Source organism: Maniola jurtina, chromosome 3 (genome assembly GCF_905333055.1).
Source record: "Maniola jurtina chromosome 3, ilManJurt1.1, whole genome shotgun sequence".
Lineage (NCBI taxonomy): Eukaryota > Metazoa > Arthropoda > Insecta > Lepidoptera > Nymphalidae > Maniola > Maniola jurtina.
Genome location: NC_060031.1, coordinates 8,215,041 through 8,232,357, shown reverse-complemented (window position 1 = coordinate 8,232,357; position 17,317 = coordinate 8,215,041). Strand labels below are relative to the sequence as shown.

The 17,317-nt window shown below is 40.9% G+C and overlaps 1 protein-coding gene across 4 annotated transcripts in view; it reads right to left on the bottom strand.

Annotated features, from left to right (window-relative positions):
• Positions 1-438: 438 nt before the first annotated feature.
• The window catches only part of LOC123880846 (protein sidekick), a 98,264-nt gene continuing 81,385 nt past the window's right edge, over positions 439-17,317 (bottom strand). For all 4 annotated transcript variants that reach the window (XM_045929189.1, XM_045929190.1, XM_045929191.1 and 1 more), the window contains 15 exons: positions 16,435-16,644; positions 15,561-15,815; positions 15,102-15,330; positions 14,281-14,601; positions 13,659-13,839; positions 13,175-13,390; positions 12,181-12,377; positions 11,822-12,018; positions 11,086-11,325; positions 10,329-10,466; positions 9,910-10,117; positions 9,145-9,423; positions 7,490-7,810; positions 6,391-6,683; positions 439-4,451 (listed from right to left, as the gene is read on the bottom strand). In XM_045929189.1, coding sequence (XP_045785145.1) covers positions 4,209-4,451; positions 6,391-6,683; positions 7,490-7,810; positions 9,145-9,423; positions 9,910-10,117; positions 10,329-10,466; positions 11,086-11,325; positions 11,822-12,018; positions 12,181-12,377; positions 13,175-13,390; positions 13,659-13,839; positions 14,281-14,601; positions 15,102-15,330; positions 15,561-15,815; positions 16,435-16,644 — 3,528 coding nt within the window. In that variant the 3' untranslated portion in view covers positions 439-4,208. The remainder of the gene's footprint in view (positions 4,452-6,390; positions 6,684-7,489; positions 7,811-9,144; positions 9,424-9,909; positions 10,118-10,328; positions 10,467-11,085; positions 11,326-11,821; positions 12,019-12,180; positions 12,378-13,174; positions 13,391-13,658; positions 13,840-14,280; positions 14,602-15,101; positions 15,331-15,560; positions 15,816-16,434; positions 16,645-17,317) is intronic.

The window sequence follows — 17,317 nt, the reverse complement described above, 5'->3', positions numbered from 1 at the left end:
GTGGAGACCGCGTACCCGGTAAGCGCAGTGTGAGACGACTTCCAGGCCGCCGACCTGAAGGTGGCGGGGAGCGGGTGGATGAGGAAAGCTGAGGACCGTGTTTGGAGGCGCGCTCTTGGAAAGGCCTATGTCCAGCAGTGGACGCATACAGCTGATGAATGGAATGGAAAAGAAATACCTACTGTCCGGACTGTTCTCACCAGTTTTAATTAAAATGGTTGTCTCACTAAAACATTTCTTATATTACTACATTTTTTTGTACCTACCTACATTTTACGATTTCTTTTTTGTAACCTGCCATTTGTGTTTTGTGATGCAACAAAGTATTTATATATTTCGCATGAAGAAACATCGGCGCGTGTTCCCCCAGTCCGCAGATTGTGCAATAAGGGGTTTATGTTAAGAGTAGGAAAATCAGAGGAAAATAAAACAAAAAAATCAATGTTATAATTTATTCGTCAATTAATCTTTGTATTTAAAAATATTGTAATAAAAATATTACACAAGGTTATAAAAATTAAGTAGCTAGTTTAATGGCACCAGTGTAAAAAAAAATGCATCAGTTTGTTTTTTTATTGTAAAATTGGAATTGATAAACCCAATCGGTGCACACAGTATTTGTTTAAAAAATAATAAGTTAATAACCAATAACACTCATTTCATTGAAAATTAAATCGATAGTTACTACTTAAGAATATAAAATAGTTATGTTATCTACTGAAAAAAAAAATACAGATCACAGATTTTTAAAAATTGTGCCAGATAAGCATCCTCTAAAATGCATTCGCTTTAAGGTTTTAAGAGTTATAAGTAATATCCACATTATAATTATTTATTTACACCAATTAAGAGAAGATTATTCTAAAGCTATCAGTCAGTTGTAAGTTCCTTACTTACGAAAATGTTATAAAATCAAACACAGTTTAATTTACTTAAAAATAATATTCGTGTCTACTAAAGGAGTTTTATCAAAATGTGGCTCATTCTGTTGTCCACAATCTCTGAACTTAATTGATCTAAATATAGTGCTGTATATTTCGACAGGGAGCATTGTGAAAGGGATAGCAATATATTAAGTTGGCATTTTAGTTTAACAACAGAATTAATCACAGTGCAACACTATACCATAAAATTATCTATTTTGTGACTATATAATGTACCTACCTACCACCAATATTTCAGACGCAGATTGATTCACATACAGTTCCTTTCGCATAGTGCGCGTAAAACTACTAGTCCAATCTGAACACGAGGCATAGACTGCGCATTGTGCAAAAACAGATCTCAGCCGGTTAAACATGAATTTATTTATATTCCTGGGCCGGATAGCTTACTCGTAATACCTCACTTGAAGCAAATGTACTAATTGCTATCCCGCTGGGGTCCGATGTGTCGCTCTAATTAGTTAGTAGAAGTGGGATAGCGATAACTAAGTATTTGCTTTGAGTATTGGAAGTGAACCTTCCATTACTTCTACAACATAGTATTTAATTCTTAGTCTATGATCTGCGCAAGCCAGCTTGTTTCAACTTCAGCTTGAACTGTTAGTTGTGAGAATGTTAGTGTTCATTATTCGAAAAAGTGAAGTAGATCAGTTTATCCTTGAATTGATTTGCAAAAATAGTTGATGGTAGACTCACTTGGTCATGTATGTGGAACACATTTGGTGTACACAAACTTCCAGTCTCAATAAATAAATAAATTATTCTCAGGAACCTTACTCAAGCGGAGTCTTATACTCAGTCTGCTCTGACCTTTACAGTTCCTTTCAAATAGTTAATACGTACTTAGTAATCATTATTCATTAATACATACAGAACTCGTAGGTTAAATGAAGAGTGCATTAATTGGCTTGTATCATACTAAATCACAATGGTGCTAATTTGGGTGTAGGGTCATCGACAAAACTAGGTTTGCACCCGTTCAAAGTGTCACTTACACTGGCGGGTGCAAACCTGACATGACATATCTGTAGGCTGGTTTTACAGTGACGCTTACCGTCCGCGCGGGTGCTAAGCGCGTTGGCCGAATTGCCGTCAGCGCGGGCCATCCGCGCGACTATGTAACGATCTAAGAGACGCGAAGCTCGTGGCCCGCGACGCTTACCAACCGCGCTGGCGAAAGCGTCACTGTAAAACCACACGTAAACGTTCTCCGCAGGGAAATTGTATTGTAAAAAGTAAAGAACACGACTCAAAGTAGGTGACTTTAGACCTGTCAATTTGGAGATTAGTTTATTATCAAACCTGTCTGGAGATTTTCAGATGATTTTCACTTTTAAATATTCTTGTTTTTAAATAACACTTTATAGGTACTTTAACATTTTTTGCTTCTATATTCTATAGATGCGATGAGCGATCTCTTAATCTGTAGGTAGTTAAAAATATTAAAATTATAGTTTACTTCATAAATACATCCACAAGGGACAACGAAATTAATATAAAAAAATTGCAAAAGCGTATGTATACAAAAAGTAAGTGTATAAAGTGTTTTCTTCCTGGATATTCCATTCACAGTGAACCATTCAAACTTTATTTAATAGAAAACATTTCGCATTGGTATTTCTGGCTTTAACTGTTATTGGTATTTTGCTGAAAACTTTTTTATGTTATCTCACAGTTTGATTTTATCAGCAACTGATTGACAATATCCACTATAGCGAATCTCGAGTTATCATTATAGATGCTATACATAATATGTACTTAATTTCAAATCATTTGTGGAAAAGAAGGTTAATTATAATAAGTACATTATTCTTACAATAACTAGTGATAATATTAAAGTGGAATGATAAAACATATTTATGATAATACTGTTAAATGTCAAAATTGTATTCATTATAATTTATTTTATTACAATGTAAATGCTAAAACTAATAGTAGTTTATTGTATAAACAATAGCAGCACACTTATGAGGTACCTACTTAATATTGTTCCATAAATATATTATATCTAAAACTGCCTTGTAGGAATAAGATTTTAAAAAAGCTTAGCTTACATTGATCTAAAGAGATCCAAAAGTATATTTACATATTAGGTTGATTAAACGTATTTACATTTCACGATTCCTAACAAAAATTGACCTAGTAATTATTATAAAGGCGTAAACCAGTAGTTTCATGTAAAAACTTACGTTGTTTCGTCACCAAACTATCTTAATCTAATATACTTAATTGAAGATTTAAGTGGAAGAAGGATTCAATACTAAGACACTTTCTTTATACACTTTGTCATCCACTAGCAATGAACCTTGCAGAAGTCATTTTGCAAGAAATTACTGAAGTTATTTTGCAAAGAAAATCTTGTAGATATTAAGTTGCTGTGACAGAATACACACAGTGCAAGTGACCTACCAGAGCTGAGTCTGGTGGAGACTTGGCATCTAATATATAAAAAAATTAACATTTGTTATATATATTTTATGCGTTCTAGCATCGTTCATCCAATTGAATTGAAACTTTGTACAGTTGACTGATGTGATTTTGTCTATGGGTTTCTATTTCAAAACTTTATATTTACAACAGTTGTGTGCAGAATTGAAATAATTATAAAGAAATTGCCTTGGTAGGTATACCTACTACTGAATTTTAGAAACCTAAAGAGAACCCATCTTCCAGCCACCTCTTTAAATAGTAAATTCTATAACAATAACTTAAGTCGACTTAAAATAAAATTCAACAATTAATTTGATATGTACAGATGAAATGTGCTATAAACGAATGCATTGGGAATGAGTTGGCAGTGCGTGTGCCATGATGCAGATGGTTGCGCGTTTCACAAATACCTACACCATGCATAGATTCGAAATAGTCATAGTTTTAGTGAAAAAGCGCCCCGCGTGACGTGCAGAGCGCGGTCTGGTCTCAGTAGCCTTAATTTAACATTTGATTTTATCATTAACGATATAATTTTAAGCCTCAAAGTAAAATGGTCCTTGACGGCCTTGTTTTAAAGCTAAAGATCAGCCATAGATCTACAGCGATCCAAGCGGAAACGTCGTGTAATTCAAATCAGCGGTACTGAACTCGATTTTAAATCATGAACCCTCAGGTCATTTTACTCTGACGCTATTGTGTTTCGAGTTTCAGCGCTCGAATTTAATACACTTTGGTGAGATATAAAATCTCATAGTAATCCTAGCAAGACTCGCGATGGCTGTAAGGCTACATGTGCGCGACGTGCGCAGGCGCCGCGGCGGGCGGCTCGTGTCATACGAAGGAGGAGAAGCCGGGCAGCGGCGCCCGCGAGCGCGCCATGTTGCTCATGACGATCTGGCCGCCGTTGAGGCTCACCACGGCGCTGCCCTCGGGCTCCGAGTCCGTGTAGCTGGAGTAGTTGCGCACGGGCCGCTGCCGCTTCCACGACTGCCGCAGCGTGTCGTTCACGTTCGCGTAGTGGTTCACGAACGAGTGCGGCTCCGATCGCACACTCTCGTTCTCGCTCTCCGAATTCTATACACACAAAAACACAACTATTTTCATACAATCTACCCCTTTTACACTGAATGGGACAGAAAGAGCGTTTTCGAAAATTATTTTTAACTTAGTAGGTTTCAAAAAAAATACAATTTCTAAGTAGATATTGCACTTACGGAACGAGAACGTCTCAACGTAAAAAAAATATGGAAAAACGAGTTATGTTTGTGAAATGACTTTTCATCATTTTAAATGAGACGTTTTTGTTCTGAAGATGCGACGCGCAAAATTCACGTAAGTGTGTACACTTTGTGAACAGGCGCGATGCTTATGGATGCACGATTACAACTCTTCAAAACTATTTTTTATTCTGCCTCACTCTTGCCTACTTACTACAAGGGCAATGTTACAAGAACAAATCTTAATTAACTTTTTAGTAAATCTTTATTTAGACAACTATAATGGAAGCATCAGGAAACTATACTACAATTCAACCAAATCATTTAGACGATGAATATTAAATATTCCTTTTAAACAAAATGTTAGTATACTCAATAATCAATAGAAGTCTAAAAGCTTTGGTTTGTTTGTACTAAACAATGTCTTTATCTTTCCAATTAAATTCTGCTTATTTAAGATCTAATTGAAAGTAGCGCAGTATAGATTTAGCGATTATTCTAAAACGTTATTTACACTATGAAAGATTCTAAGTTAAAATAAAGTTTTAATACACTGTTTACTCATAATAAAAAGTTTATACTGATTACAAAAAATAATAATTTTCATTTATGAGAGTTAAGGTGAATATGTTATATTTACAGTTAATTTTGTATAATTTTAGACTGATAATATCGTGCGTTAGCACTTGTCGGGGCATCCAGTATGCTTAGTATGAGATTTTACATCGTTGACAGAACTTGAGCGTTGAAAGACAATAACGTCAGAGTAAAGTGGACCTAAACATCTTTGAATTAAAGTCGAAATTTAGTACCACAAAGTTTAATTTTACCAGTTTTCCGTTGGGAGCGCTGTCTGTAGATGTACGAACTTGATTGTTAAAACAACGCGTTTAGGTCCATTGTACTTTAATGCTGAAGTGTTTCAACACTCGGATTCTATCATTCCAATGCAAAAGCTCATACCTACTGCCTTTTTAAACACAAGCGTAACTCGTGGAGTCTGAAAGTCTAAATGTAAGATGATCTATTACTTTTACTTTCAACGGAATAACAAAAATATTTAGCGCAAGAGGTATAATAGTGGGGCGTGCTAAGTGGGGATAATAATTATGTGCTAATGGATTCTGTTTCTGTTACGCCTATGTTTCTGAAAGACCATTGGTTGTGTAGTGGATTTGATAGTTTACCGACAAGTGAACGCATCACTATCTTAGAAGTCTACTGAGGTCCTGGTGTAACTTTTCAAGTAATTATAACGTGGCCGATGCGTTGGATGCGATCATCTTAAGCAACATTGACCCAAGTCGCTAACTGGACGGGTGATCGGCTTTGGTCTTTTCGTTTACTCCATGTCGCGAAGAGCACGTAAGTCGTCGGTTCCAGTTAACATAACTAATATCTGATAATCCGTAAAAACTCAAGAGTCGAAATCTCGTTTTCGTAGTAGAGTTGTATATGCAGATGGATCTGGCAATCCACCGCATTACTATCCCAAAGAAACTCCTACCCTTATGTGATTAATGGAAAGGGGTCACGAGTTACGACCCTCAGCAATGGGAATACGACGCAGGGATATGTTCCGGCGTCACGTAACTTAACTTGAAAACTTACACTTAGGGTTCTGTTCAACTGTGCTAGCCGGCATGAAGCGTGAATGAAAAATAAATTGCGATAGATAAATCTGAATCAGCATAGTTACCGTGGACGAATCCGATCGACCGTATGGAGGGAAAGAAACAATACGTATTTAGTGAGTGTGGAAGCAGTCAGACGACGGTAATTCTGATGGTGATCACCTGCGAGTCGGAGGAGCTCATCTCGGAGGGCTTCTCGGTGAGCGAGGAGTCGTCGGGGTTCTCGTCGTAGCCGCGCAGGCTCTCCTCGTCGCTGTGGTAGGCGACGGAGGCGGGCGAGGGGCGCGGCGGCGACTTGGCCAGCGCGGGCGCGCCCTTGCGGCGCAGCGTGCCCGCGCCCAGCGCGCCCGCGCTCGCCACGGAGTTCTGCCGCGAGCGGTACAGGTCCAGCGCCAGCGAGCCGCGCTCGTCCGTCTCGCCCGCCAGCGACTCCTCCAGCGTCTTTTGCGCTTCTTCTGAATCGTGACCAACATTTCGTTAGTAAACACACTTAAGTGTTAGCATTTAAAATTAAAACTAGTGGCCCATCCTGAGCGAAGGCTGAAATATTCTAGATAGTGTAAATATTTGGACTTTGCTCTAACTACACTAAAGAGTGAAAACGAAACTGATGAAATTTTCTACATAAATCTATACACACTGATACAGTTGGTGTTTGAAAAAATAATTAAATGAACTTAAACCTGGATTTCATAGTAAGTGATTTCATAGTACGAGCAAGTTAATCTTTTGTTAGTTTTTTTGTTTAGTTAGCATGTACACTGCCTACGCACAGACACGTCCTCTACACTGCTGTCCAGAGCAAAGAGAGCGTTTACCTGTAAGGATCTGAATCATAATTTCAATCATATGCTCTGGATCTGGATATATGGATCTCCTCTCTCTCAGAATTAGAAGGGTTTAGACCATAGACCACCACACTGGCCAAGTGCAGATTTATAGATTTCACACACCTTTGAGAACATTATGGAAAACTCAGAAATGCAGGTTTCTTCACGATGTTTTCCTTCACCGTTAAAACAAGCGATATTTAATTGCAACTTCAAAAGTTAGACTACATAATATGATTAAAACAAGAACAGGCTAATTTACTTTGAGAACATTATGGAAAACTCAGACATGCAGGTTTCTTCACGATGTTTTCCTTCACCGTTAAAAAAAGCGATATTAAATTGCTTAAAACACAAAACTTCGAAAAGTTACACTATATAATATGATTAAAACAAGAACAAGCCAATTTACTGTCAAAGGTAGAACTCACTTTTGTACTTGTAGCTCTTGCTTTTCACACACAGTATCGCTATCACCATAATGATGATGATGATGGAGGCCGCGGCCAGCGCCACCATGAACCAGGTCCGGCGGTAGAAAGGCCTGTACTGCAGGTATCCATACTCCAGGTAGAGCTTCGACGGCGTCACGATCGTTTTGTCGCTGTACGCCGGGTTGCTGATCCCGTACATGTTGTATGCGATAACCCGAAACGAGTAAGCGGTCGACGGCAGTAGACTTTGGTATGATATCGTAAACTCCTCGAGAATCCCGTTACTTGTTCGAGTCACAGTCTCCCACCTTGTGTCATCTGAAATATTTATTTAATATTGCAACAAGCGAATCACAACCTCTACGTATACAACGCACTAGGGCCATTTCAAACAATCCAGAATGACACATCTAGTGCGCAATACATAGAAATCGTTATAAAAAAAAATAGTGAAAAATTAGATAACGATGCTGGCCGGAATTGGTTGGAAAATGATATAATTATAGAACAACAGTTCAATAGATAAAGTATGGTTGCAAAGCGTGCCCATGAATCAATAAAAATATCTCAACACTTACAGGCTTGCCACGTTTCCTTAGCTGCACGGAAAAAAATCTCTAGTCAAGTAATGGTACTGATTCTGAGCACAATTAAATTTTAGAGTATTCGCATCCTCTTCTGATTAATGTAATATGAAAAGGACAGACACAGTTTGATAGTTGTAAATTTAATTTAGAGCTGTCGAACCTACAAACAAGAGGCAGGCAATTAGTAGCATGCACTATCTTTAAATGTAAAATTCATGTTCCATCCTTTTAGCAATACATATTAAAAAGAAAAAGATGCAGATACTCTAAATTTAGAGAAAGACAACAGAATCGGCGCCATTACAATAAAATTTAAAAAGATTTTTATGACTTATTACATTATTATAAGACTTGGTATTAAGACAGTAATTGAGAGATTTTGGGTAAGTACCCATTACCTATCATTAGTAACCGTTTTATAGTATGTAGTATGTGCTATGTAGGTGTTATTTGTCAGTCACTGACGGTACAGTATTATATTATTATGTATAAGTATATGCAGATAGATTAGTTGTCTCATATTGGCTATATTGGCTTAGCTAGTTGAATTTTTGAAAATTGATGAGAGGATGGTATTTCTAAAAATCCTAAAAGTCTGAATAACAATTTTTATCCCATATTTGAGCCCTGTTAGGAGTAGAATTTTCAAAAATTCTTTCTTATTGAGTGCATTACACTAATATTATAAAGGTGAAAGTTTGTATGTATGCATGTATGTATGTATGTGTGTGTGTGTGTGTGTGTGTGTGTGTGTGTGTGTGTGTGTGTGTGTGTGCGTTTGTTACTCCTTACGCAAAACCACTAGACGGATTTGGCTGAAATTCGGAATGGAGATAGATAATATCCTGGATTAGCCCATAAGCTACTTTTAATCCCGGAAAATCAAAGAGTTCCCACGGGATTTCGAAAACCTAAATCCACGCGGACGAAGTCGCAGGCGTCAGCTAGTGGATAATAAAAGGAATCTACTAGCAAAACCCAAAGGTTTAGGTTGTGCGTTGATAGAAACGTCAGTCAGTCAGGCTAAATCTGTTTATATGTATAGAGAAATGAGCGGGTACGCACCTTTCTTCCTCGCCTCGAAGTAGTAGCCGAGCAGCGGGCCCTTGCCCGAGGCGGCGTTGGTCCAGCGCAGGTGCAGCGCGGCGGGGTCGGCGCGCAGGCGCAGCGCGGCGGGCGGCGCGGGCGAGCCGGGCTGCGGGCCCGTGCGCGCGCGCGCTTCGCCCGCCAGCCCCGCGCCCACCGTCAGCGCGCGCACCACGAAGCGATACTCCACCTCCTCCTCCAGCGCGCCCACGGCCAGCTGCCGCTCCGACACCTTTTGCTTCACCTGCTTGCTGAACCCTGCGCCGCGCCATAACGTTAGATGCAGCGCTTCATAGTAACAACATGTTCCAACAAACATCGCGGTTTCTACACTTCTGTCAATCGCAATCCGCTTTAGACGCAGTCCATTTCTAAAAAGTAGATAAGAGAATAGACTACATATATGTATTAAATGTACGCAAATATGAAAACATCAATAATAATATAATTTATAGTTATCGCGCAAGTTCCAATTTTTATAAACGAACTGCGTCCAAAGTGGATTACGATTGGAAGGAGTGTGGACACCCGATGTTTATTGAAAAATGTTGTTACCTAAAAAGCGCTGCATCTAGTGGAACATCAATATCGCTGCTTTCTGCATATCTATTTGACGACGAATGAAGAGACGATATTATATCCGCAAACGTAATATCGGCTTCACATTTATCATCGTATTTAGCTCACGTTCATTACAGAAACGTTTAAGTGCGGAAACCAGCCCAGAGAGAAGAAAGAACTCACGTTCATCTTGCTCTATAGTCTCGTAGGTGACGAGGTAGGAGTGTATGAGGCCGTTGCGGCGATGCGGCGGCTCCCACGACACCACGAGGCTGTTCATGGTGATGTCGCTGAAGGTGATGTTGCGCGGTGCGGACGGCAGGCCCTGATGCGTGCGCACGAGCACCGCCGTCGAGCGCGGACCGTCGCCCGCTGGATTGAAGGCCAACACCTTCAATACGAGACATTTGATTAATAAATAAATCTATAAACACCTATTATCTATTATACTAACAGATTTCTTATTTATTTTTATGCATAATACTTTTTCATTTATCGTGCATAATGTCGAAAAAATACAACTGTAGTATGGAACGCTCGGTGCGCGAGTCTGACTCACACTTTTCGCTAGATGTACTACAATCTTAGAATGGTAGAGATACCTGGATTCGATACTGTGTGAACTTGTCGAGGAAGACGAGCGAATGCGATGTGGAGGTAGCAGGCACCACTTCGATCTCCTCTTCCGCACGCCGCCCGGGCTCGGGCTCCTCAGGAGACTCCGTCATCAAGTAGAATATCTATGAAAAATTTTTCGATTTAAAATAATATGCATACGTGTATTCATTGCGTACATGCGTAAGAAGTTCTTTGGTTCATATTTATTATAACAAGCTTCTTTAGTGTTGTCGGCCACCTTAAATTTGAAAATGGACGTCATTTACGTAATCAGCACCTCGAAAACTTTTGGTAATGACGTCCATATCTTTAACAAAACAAAGTCGGCCATCTTGAATTTGAAAATGGACGTCATTTGTATACCTTGAAAAACTTCGGAATTAACATCCATATCGATGTCTTTTAATCGCAATGTTAAACATTAAGCCCAATAGCGCACTAGCGGCCAGGCCGCAGCGGCCATCGAGATACATACATTAGTATGAAATCGCCATAGAGCACGCGGGTCACGTACGTTGCGGGCGAGGTGCGCGTGAAAGTTATTTCTTTAAGTTAAGATTCTTGGTGTGTGAAGGGTGTGTTTATAGCATATTTTTTTACATATTATTTGCAAGCGCTTGACCACAATCACACCTGATGGAAAGTGATGATATGCAAGGAACCAAAAGAAAGTGAAGATGTGGCTTAAGATGGGACGCGTTTACCGAGAAACCATTACTAAGGTATAATTAAACTTTATACCTTGTAGCCGAGCAGGTCGCCGTTCTGCTGCGCGAGGTGCGGCGGCTGCCAGGCGAGCGCCACTTCGGTGGGCGACAGCGCGCGCGCCGTCACGCCCTGCGGCGGCGCCGTGGGCACAGCCTCGCCCACCCACACCACGGCGGGCGCGCCGGCCGGGCCCGCGCCCTGCGAGTTCACCGCGCACACGCTGATCTCGTAGTTGCGGTCCAGCGCCAGCTCCGTCAGGACCACTTCCGAGCTCTGGAATCGATAAGTACATCTAAGTCAAGAATAGCCCTAACTCGCTCCTCACCAAACCCTTGGACCTTCGATCGCCATGTGGGAGGAAAAAGGGAGAAACACTAAAGTCTTTCATCGCCATATCAGAGTTAGAAAGGGGAAAAACTTGGGAAGTTGAAATTTTGTACAAAGGTTCCCTTTATAAGGTCTCCAGGGGTGATTTTCCAAAAACGAAAATTGGAAAACATGAGTCAGATCGGTCATAAATTATTATATGAAAAAAAAAATATCTTGGGCGATTAAGTTTTAGGAATTATTTTTCATGAAAAAGTCACTCAAATTTCAATATTTTTTACAAAAAAAGTATTCGAAATTGGTGTCCTACTTGCTCATTTAAAATGCATCCCTTGATCGATTAATTCTGTAAACAGTTAAGAGGGTTTTTTTTAAAGTCAAATGAAACATTGTGCGCTCCAGTGTTACTCGCCCAACGGCGTCCACTGTGTGCAATACTGACCTTGATGCCGGGCACCTCCAGCTTCATGGTGTTGTGTAGCGAGGCCGGGAAGTCGGTGAGCGGCTGGTAGTAGACGGAGTAGCCGCCGGTGCGCGCGTCGCCGCTCCAGTGCTGCTCGCCCAGCGGCGTCCACTGCACGCGCACGCTGCTCGGCGTTATAGGCACCACTCGCAAGTTCTCCACAGCTTTACTCGGCGCTGGAGAGTTAACCAATGTTAACTTAATCAAAACTTCTTTATGTAGGTATCAAAACTCTTTTGCGTAGGGAATTTACGGAAGAGAAAAACAGTGAAACGAAAACAAAATAATTGATGTTAAGAAAGAAGTCGCTGGTATTATTTAATCCTATATAATTTTACCTGCAGGCAAGGTGCGAACAGTCTCTGTGGCATTGCTGTAGCGACTAGGCCCAATGTCGTTTGTCGCTCGTATTCTAAACTGGTATGCGGTGTACGGCTTCAGACCTTCCACTGTATATGACGTGGAAAATGGATCAACTCTTTCGGACAAAGTTTGCCATGTCCCGCCGTCTTCTTTTTGTTGTATGGTGTAATATCTGGAAACAATGTTGGACTTGAACATGGAAAATTCCAGAAGGCTTAAATATACATAAACTTTGTGCCTGCACTTGTAGCATAAACAATATTAAATAGTTAGTTATGCAACTGTTGTATAATAAGAGGTATTAAAACACGAATGTGGGTTTGGCGCAATTTGGTTGTTTGGCGCAATTATTTATTATTATTACTTGACCGACAACTGCTAGTTGAATACAAAGATAAGATAAGCAATGCTCATGCATTGTATTTTAAAAAGGGAAGACAAACTATCCTTGTATCACACATACAAGTATTATCTTCACTTGCCACACAATCGAGTCGCAACACAGTCTACATAGATATTGGCGCGGGTGTTACGCTTTGACACCCATAAGAGAGTGCTTCAAATTACGGACGCCCATAACCTGTGTTGTTAAGTTTAGGTTAAGGTTTTTTATTCAGATACAAGTTACCCCTTGACTGCAATCTCACCTGGTGGTAAGTGATGATGCAGTCTAAGATGGAAGCGAGCTAACCTGGAAAGGGTATGACAGTTTTCATACTCCTTTACTCTACACGGAATTGTACCGGAACGCTAAATCGCATGGTGGTACAGCTTTGCCAGTAGGGTGGTAACTAGCCACGGCCGAAGCCTCCCACCAGATCAGAAATTTAGAAATTATAAAATTCCGAACCCTGCCGGGAGTCGAACCCGGGACCTCCCACTAATAAGACCATAGCGCTTACCACTGCGCCAGGGAGGCCGACAAAATTGAGTTGCAGGGAAGTGGTTAAGGTTTAGTGGAGAACAAACCTGAGAGGCGCATATCCGTCGTCGCCGGGCGTCCAGGAGAAGGTGATCTGATGCGGCTGCAGCAGCGAGCGCGCCACGTTGGGGCGCGCGGGCGGCGCCGGCGCCGCGCGGTTCACGGTCGTCAGCACGAGAGCGCGCAGCGTCGCGCCCCAGCCCACGCGCGTTTGGGCCGTCACCGAGAACAAGTAGTATTGTTCTGACGACAGCTCCGTTGCTCTGTAAACATCAAAACAGATACAAGTTCATGTATATGATGGCTCAAGCTCATTTGTTTGACAAAGTATGCTTGATTAGTTTCGAACTTAAACTTTAGCTTTTTAAGGCGCGAATACAAACAGATTTTTAGCAAAATTGTGAGGATAATAGGTTTATTCACTGAAAGTACTGAAGATAGGTATAGCAAAGAAGCAAATTTCTGGCGTGTGTACAGAAAAAAACCGACTGACTTTACGCTTTTTTTATTATACAAGTAATAATGTCTTACCTAAAGGTTCTATCAGATGGCAGGAATTCCTTGGAAAACATGTGCTGCGTTGAACTATTCAGATGATATGTAACTTTGTAGGCTAGAATCTCGCCATTCGGATCTTCAGGGACATCCCATATGATCCGCGCCGTCGTAAATGTCACGTCCGGGAATGACACGTTGGACGGTGGGCCAGGGGCTAGATAAAATGAATATTTATAGTTAATTCAGTAGGATCAGCATAAGATTATACATCTCACCGATGTTGGTAGGATGGTTTTAAAGCTCAAATTCGTCATATATCTACAGCCAGCGGAAACCTAATGAAATAAAAAACCGGTGCTAAGGAATTTGTGACTTTAAATCAAGGAGCTTTAGATCCATTTTACGTCGACGTCACACATGATATGTGACAAAATAAGTTTCAATGCTCGCGAAATTAAAGTTACACGAAAACAATGTATAGTGGAATAATTTCTCTCCCATGTGAAGCGCATGGGTCAATATGTTATATAAAATATTAAGCTATAATTTAATTCAACAAGCATGTTGTGAGTTGTGACATATGGTAGGGGATAGTGTTGCAAAGTTTCTACCATTCGATCATAGATATACCATAGATACAGATTTCATCACTTACTGTCTTCAAACGTTCTGACTGTGACAGGAGGATCACTGAGCGCTCCGTCTCCCAGCCTCGTGTAACCCAACACTTGTATCTGGTACACCACATACTTCCTCAGCTCTGTCAGTGTCACTGTATGAGTTTGGTTGGAGGGTATGGGATGACATTCAACTTTCTTGTGTTCCGGTCTAGGAGGGGGCACCACTGCAGCATAGCACACTTTGTAACCTTCGATGAGACCGTTCTGATCTTGTACAGGAATGTCGCCCCATAGCACAACCACGGTAGTTGAAGATGTCGCATTTGCAGATACGTTTATCGGGCCACTCGACGGAACTAAAAAGGAATAATTAATTTACTATACTATAGTTTACTAGTTAGGCGTTATTGTTAAAAATCGATAATGATCGATAATCGATCTTTATTTTATATATTCACAGTCTCAATAGCTCAATGGATAAGGAGCAGAATGAAATCCGAGAGCTCGGCGGTTCAAAACCGTTGCACTATTGTTGTACCCACTCCTTGCATAAGCTTTACGCATTATGTCAGTCATGATTAATATTGCTAATTTAAAAAAACCTGCAATAACCGATCATACCTTACCAAAGCCAGTGAGGCTTTGACAATTAAAAAGAATCGTGCTGTGAGAAATTTATATTTGAATCGTTCAATAGGATATAGCCTATTAGGCACACCGGCAAATCCTCGGGGCCTTGGAGGAGCTGATTGACGCAGGCTAGAGTGCCAGTTTCATCTATTGGAGGACATCATTATTTTGAGCTGAGCCCACGAAGCAAGTAGTAGGAAGTCTTCATTGAAACCAAGTATCGTACCTGCTTCCCGTGTCCTTTCTGTAGCCGTTGGACTCACAGCAGAAGTACCGACTTCGTTGATAGCAGTCATCGTAATCTCGTACACGGACCATTCCTCCAAGTTGGACAGCACGTGCGAGTTGGCTGTGTGGTCTTCAATGATACTGTATAGAGTATCATTTGTTCCACTTCGCTTGTAAGTTATATTGTATCCTTTTGGGTTACCGTACCATTCACTCTGCTGTAAAGGCTGTAATAAAATGGCGTATAAATTAAAGGTTTACACGTATAAGTCGCGCGTGTTTACCAATTTTGATACATAGCTTTAGTTTACTTAGGGACTATTTATAAGAGACGCCCAAACACAGCACTGTTGTCGTATCTACTCCTAGTACAAGCTTTACGCTTAGTTGGAGGGGAGAGGGGATATTATTCTTAATATTCTTTTGATATGGCCCTTAGTACTTCAATGCTACTTACAATCCATCTGACTCGGAGATTGTTCGCGCTGACTGCACGGACAGTCACGTTTCTCGGCGGATGCCGCGGCGGGGCTTGGATCGTCTGGAACTCCTTGCAGGGTTCCGACGGAGGGGACGAGCCCACCACATTGCTCGCGATCAACCTCAGACGGTAAGTTGTGAAGGGAACCAGGCCGGTGACGAGGATGGACTGAGCGTCGGGGGCGTTGACTTCATAGATGGTCACCCAAGACGAGTTGCGTGCCGTTTGAGCCTGATTATGAAAACAGTATTTTATTATAATAGTATTTTAGCAACCCTCATATCTTAGAATCCTGTAATGACAAATTTTATCCAGGTTCCCTAAATATGATTAAAATAATCAACAAGTACAATATTTTTCATTGAAGTATTGTGAGGCCTGATAGACCTGACTGCATAGCTCTGGGTTTTCGCTGTTTAAAGCCTTGGTCATTTAACTCTGATATAATAATAGAATAGTAATAATAGTACTTTAAAGTTCAGTAAGAAGTAAATTTAATTACTTTAAAGTAATTAAATTTAAGTATTCCATTTTTATAGTACAAAGATAAGGGCCACGCAGGTTTAAGTCACACAAGCTATAAAATAATATAAAGTATACGTATACGCATACTAGTCTATCTGGACTTGAGCAAGTCAGTTATAGCACGGCTTATAGTGTTTAGCAGTAGACTATTTAAGTCACACATAATAAGGCTTTACGAATCTACACCGTTTACAACTCGATAGAGGCGTTGCCAAGTGGATCGAAGGCGGGCGTGAACTGCAGCAGCACGGTGTCAGGTTGCGCGGTGCAAGCGTCATTACCGGCTCCACGCCCGATTATAGATATCGGCCGTCATCTTACGCACCTGCACGGTCCACAGCGAGATGGAGGAGTTGCCGTCGAAGGCGGGCGTGAACTGCAGCAGCACGGAGTGCGCGGCGATGTTGGACAGCGCCAGGTTGCGCGGCGCGTGCGGCAGCACTGGCTCCACGCCCGACTGGATGACTGCAGAGCGCGCTGCACCCTCGCCTACGCCCGTCAGAGCGCTCACCCAGAACTGGTACTGTGTGCTCGCCTATGTGTACAACAAGCAAAAGTAAAACATTTTAGGGCATCCGTGCCTTCAGACTGTGCTCGCCTATGTGTACAACAAGCAAAAGTAAAACATTTTAGGGCATCCGTGCCTTCAGATGAAAAAAACGGAACCCTTATCAGATCACTCGTGTATCCATGTGTCTGTCGGTCTCTCACATACAATCTAAAAGGAAAAAGCCCAAGGCAGAGCGTAAAGGCGCGCTTATGTCACAATGTGGCGACAACTCCCCCATGGAAAACAAAATCCAATAAGTATTCAAGAGAAAGCAAAACGAGAGTTCCATATCAGGTAGGTAATTGCGTAGTAGCTGGTAAGAACGCTTATGTTATCCAACGGTAGTTTTTTTGTGAGAATTGTTGAGAGTTGACAGTATTATAGAGATAGAACAGCAAAAAAATACACCGCACGCAATAAATGAAAGGTGTATAATGAATTGATGTCATTTACCTAGACGGTTTTTAGGTCACCAAGGTCAGCAGAATACGTATAAACCTTTTGTCCACCATACATAATCCTACCTTTCAACTTGCTTATATAGGTACACGGAAGTGCATCATAATTTAGAAGAGTCAGTAAGTCCCGTTTTATGCAAATTTTGGACCTGTGAAATCTTAGAAACGGTTTAATCTTAAGATTTGAAACATTTAGGTTA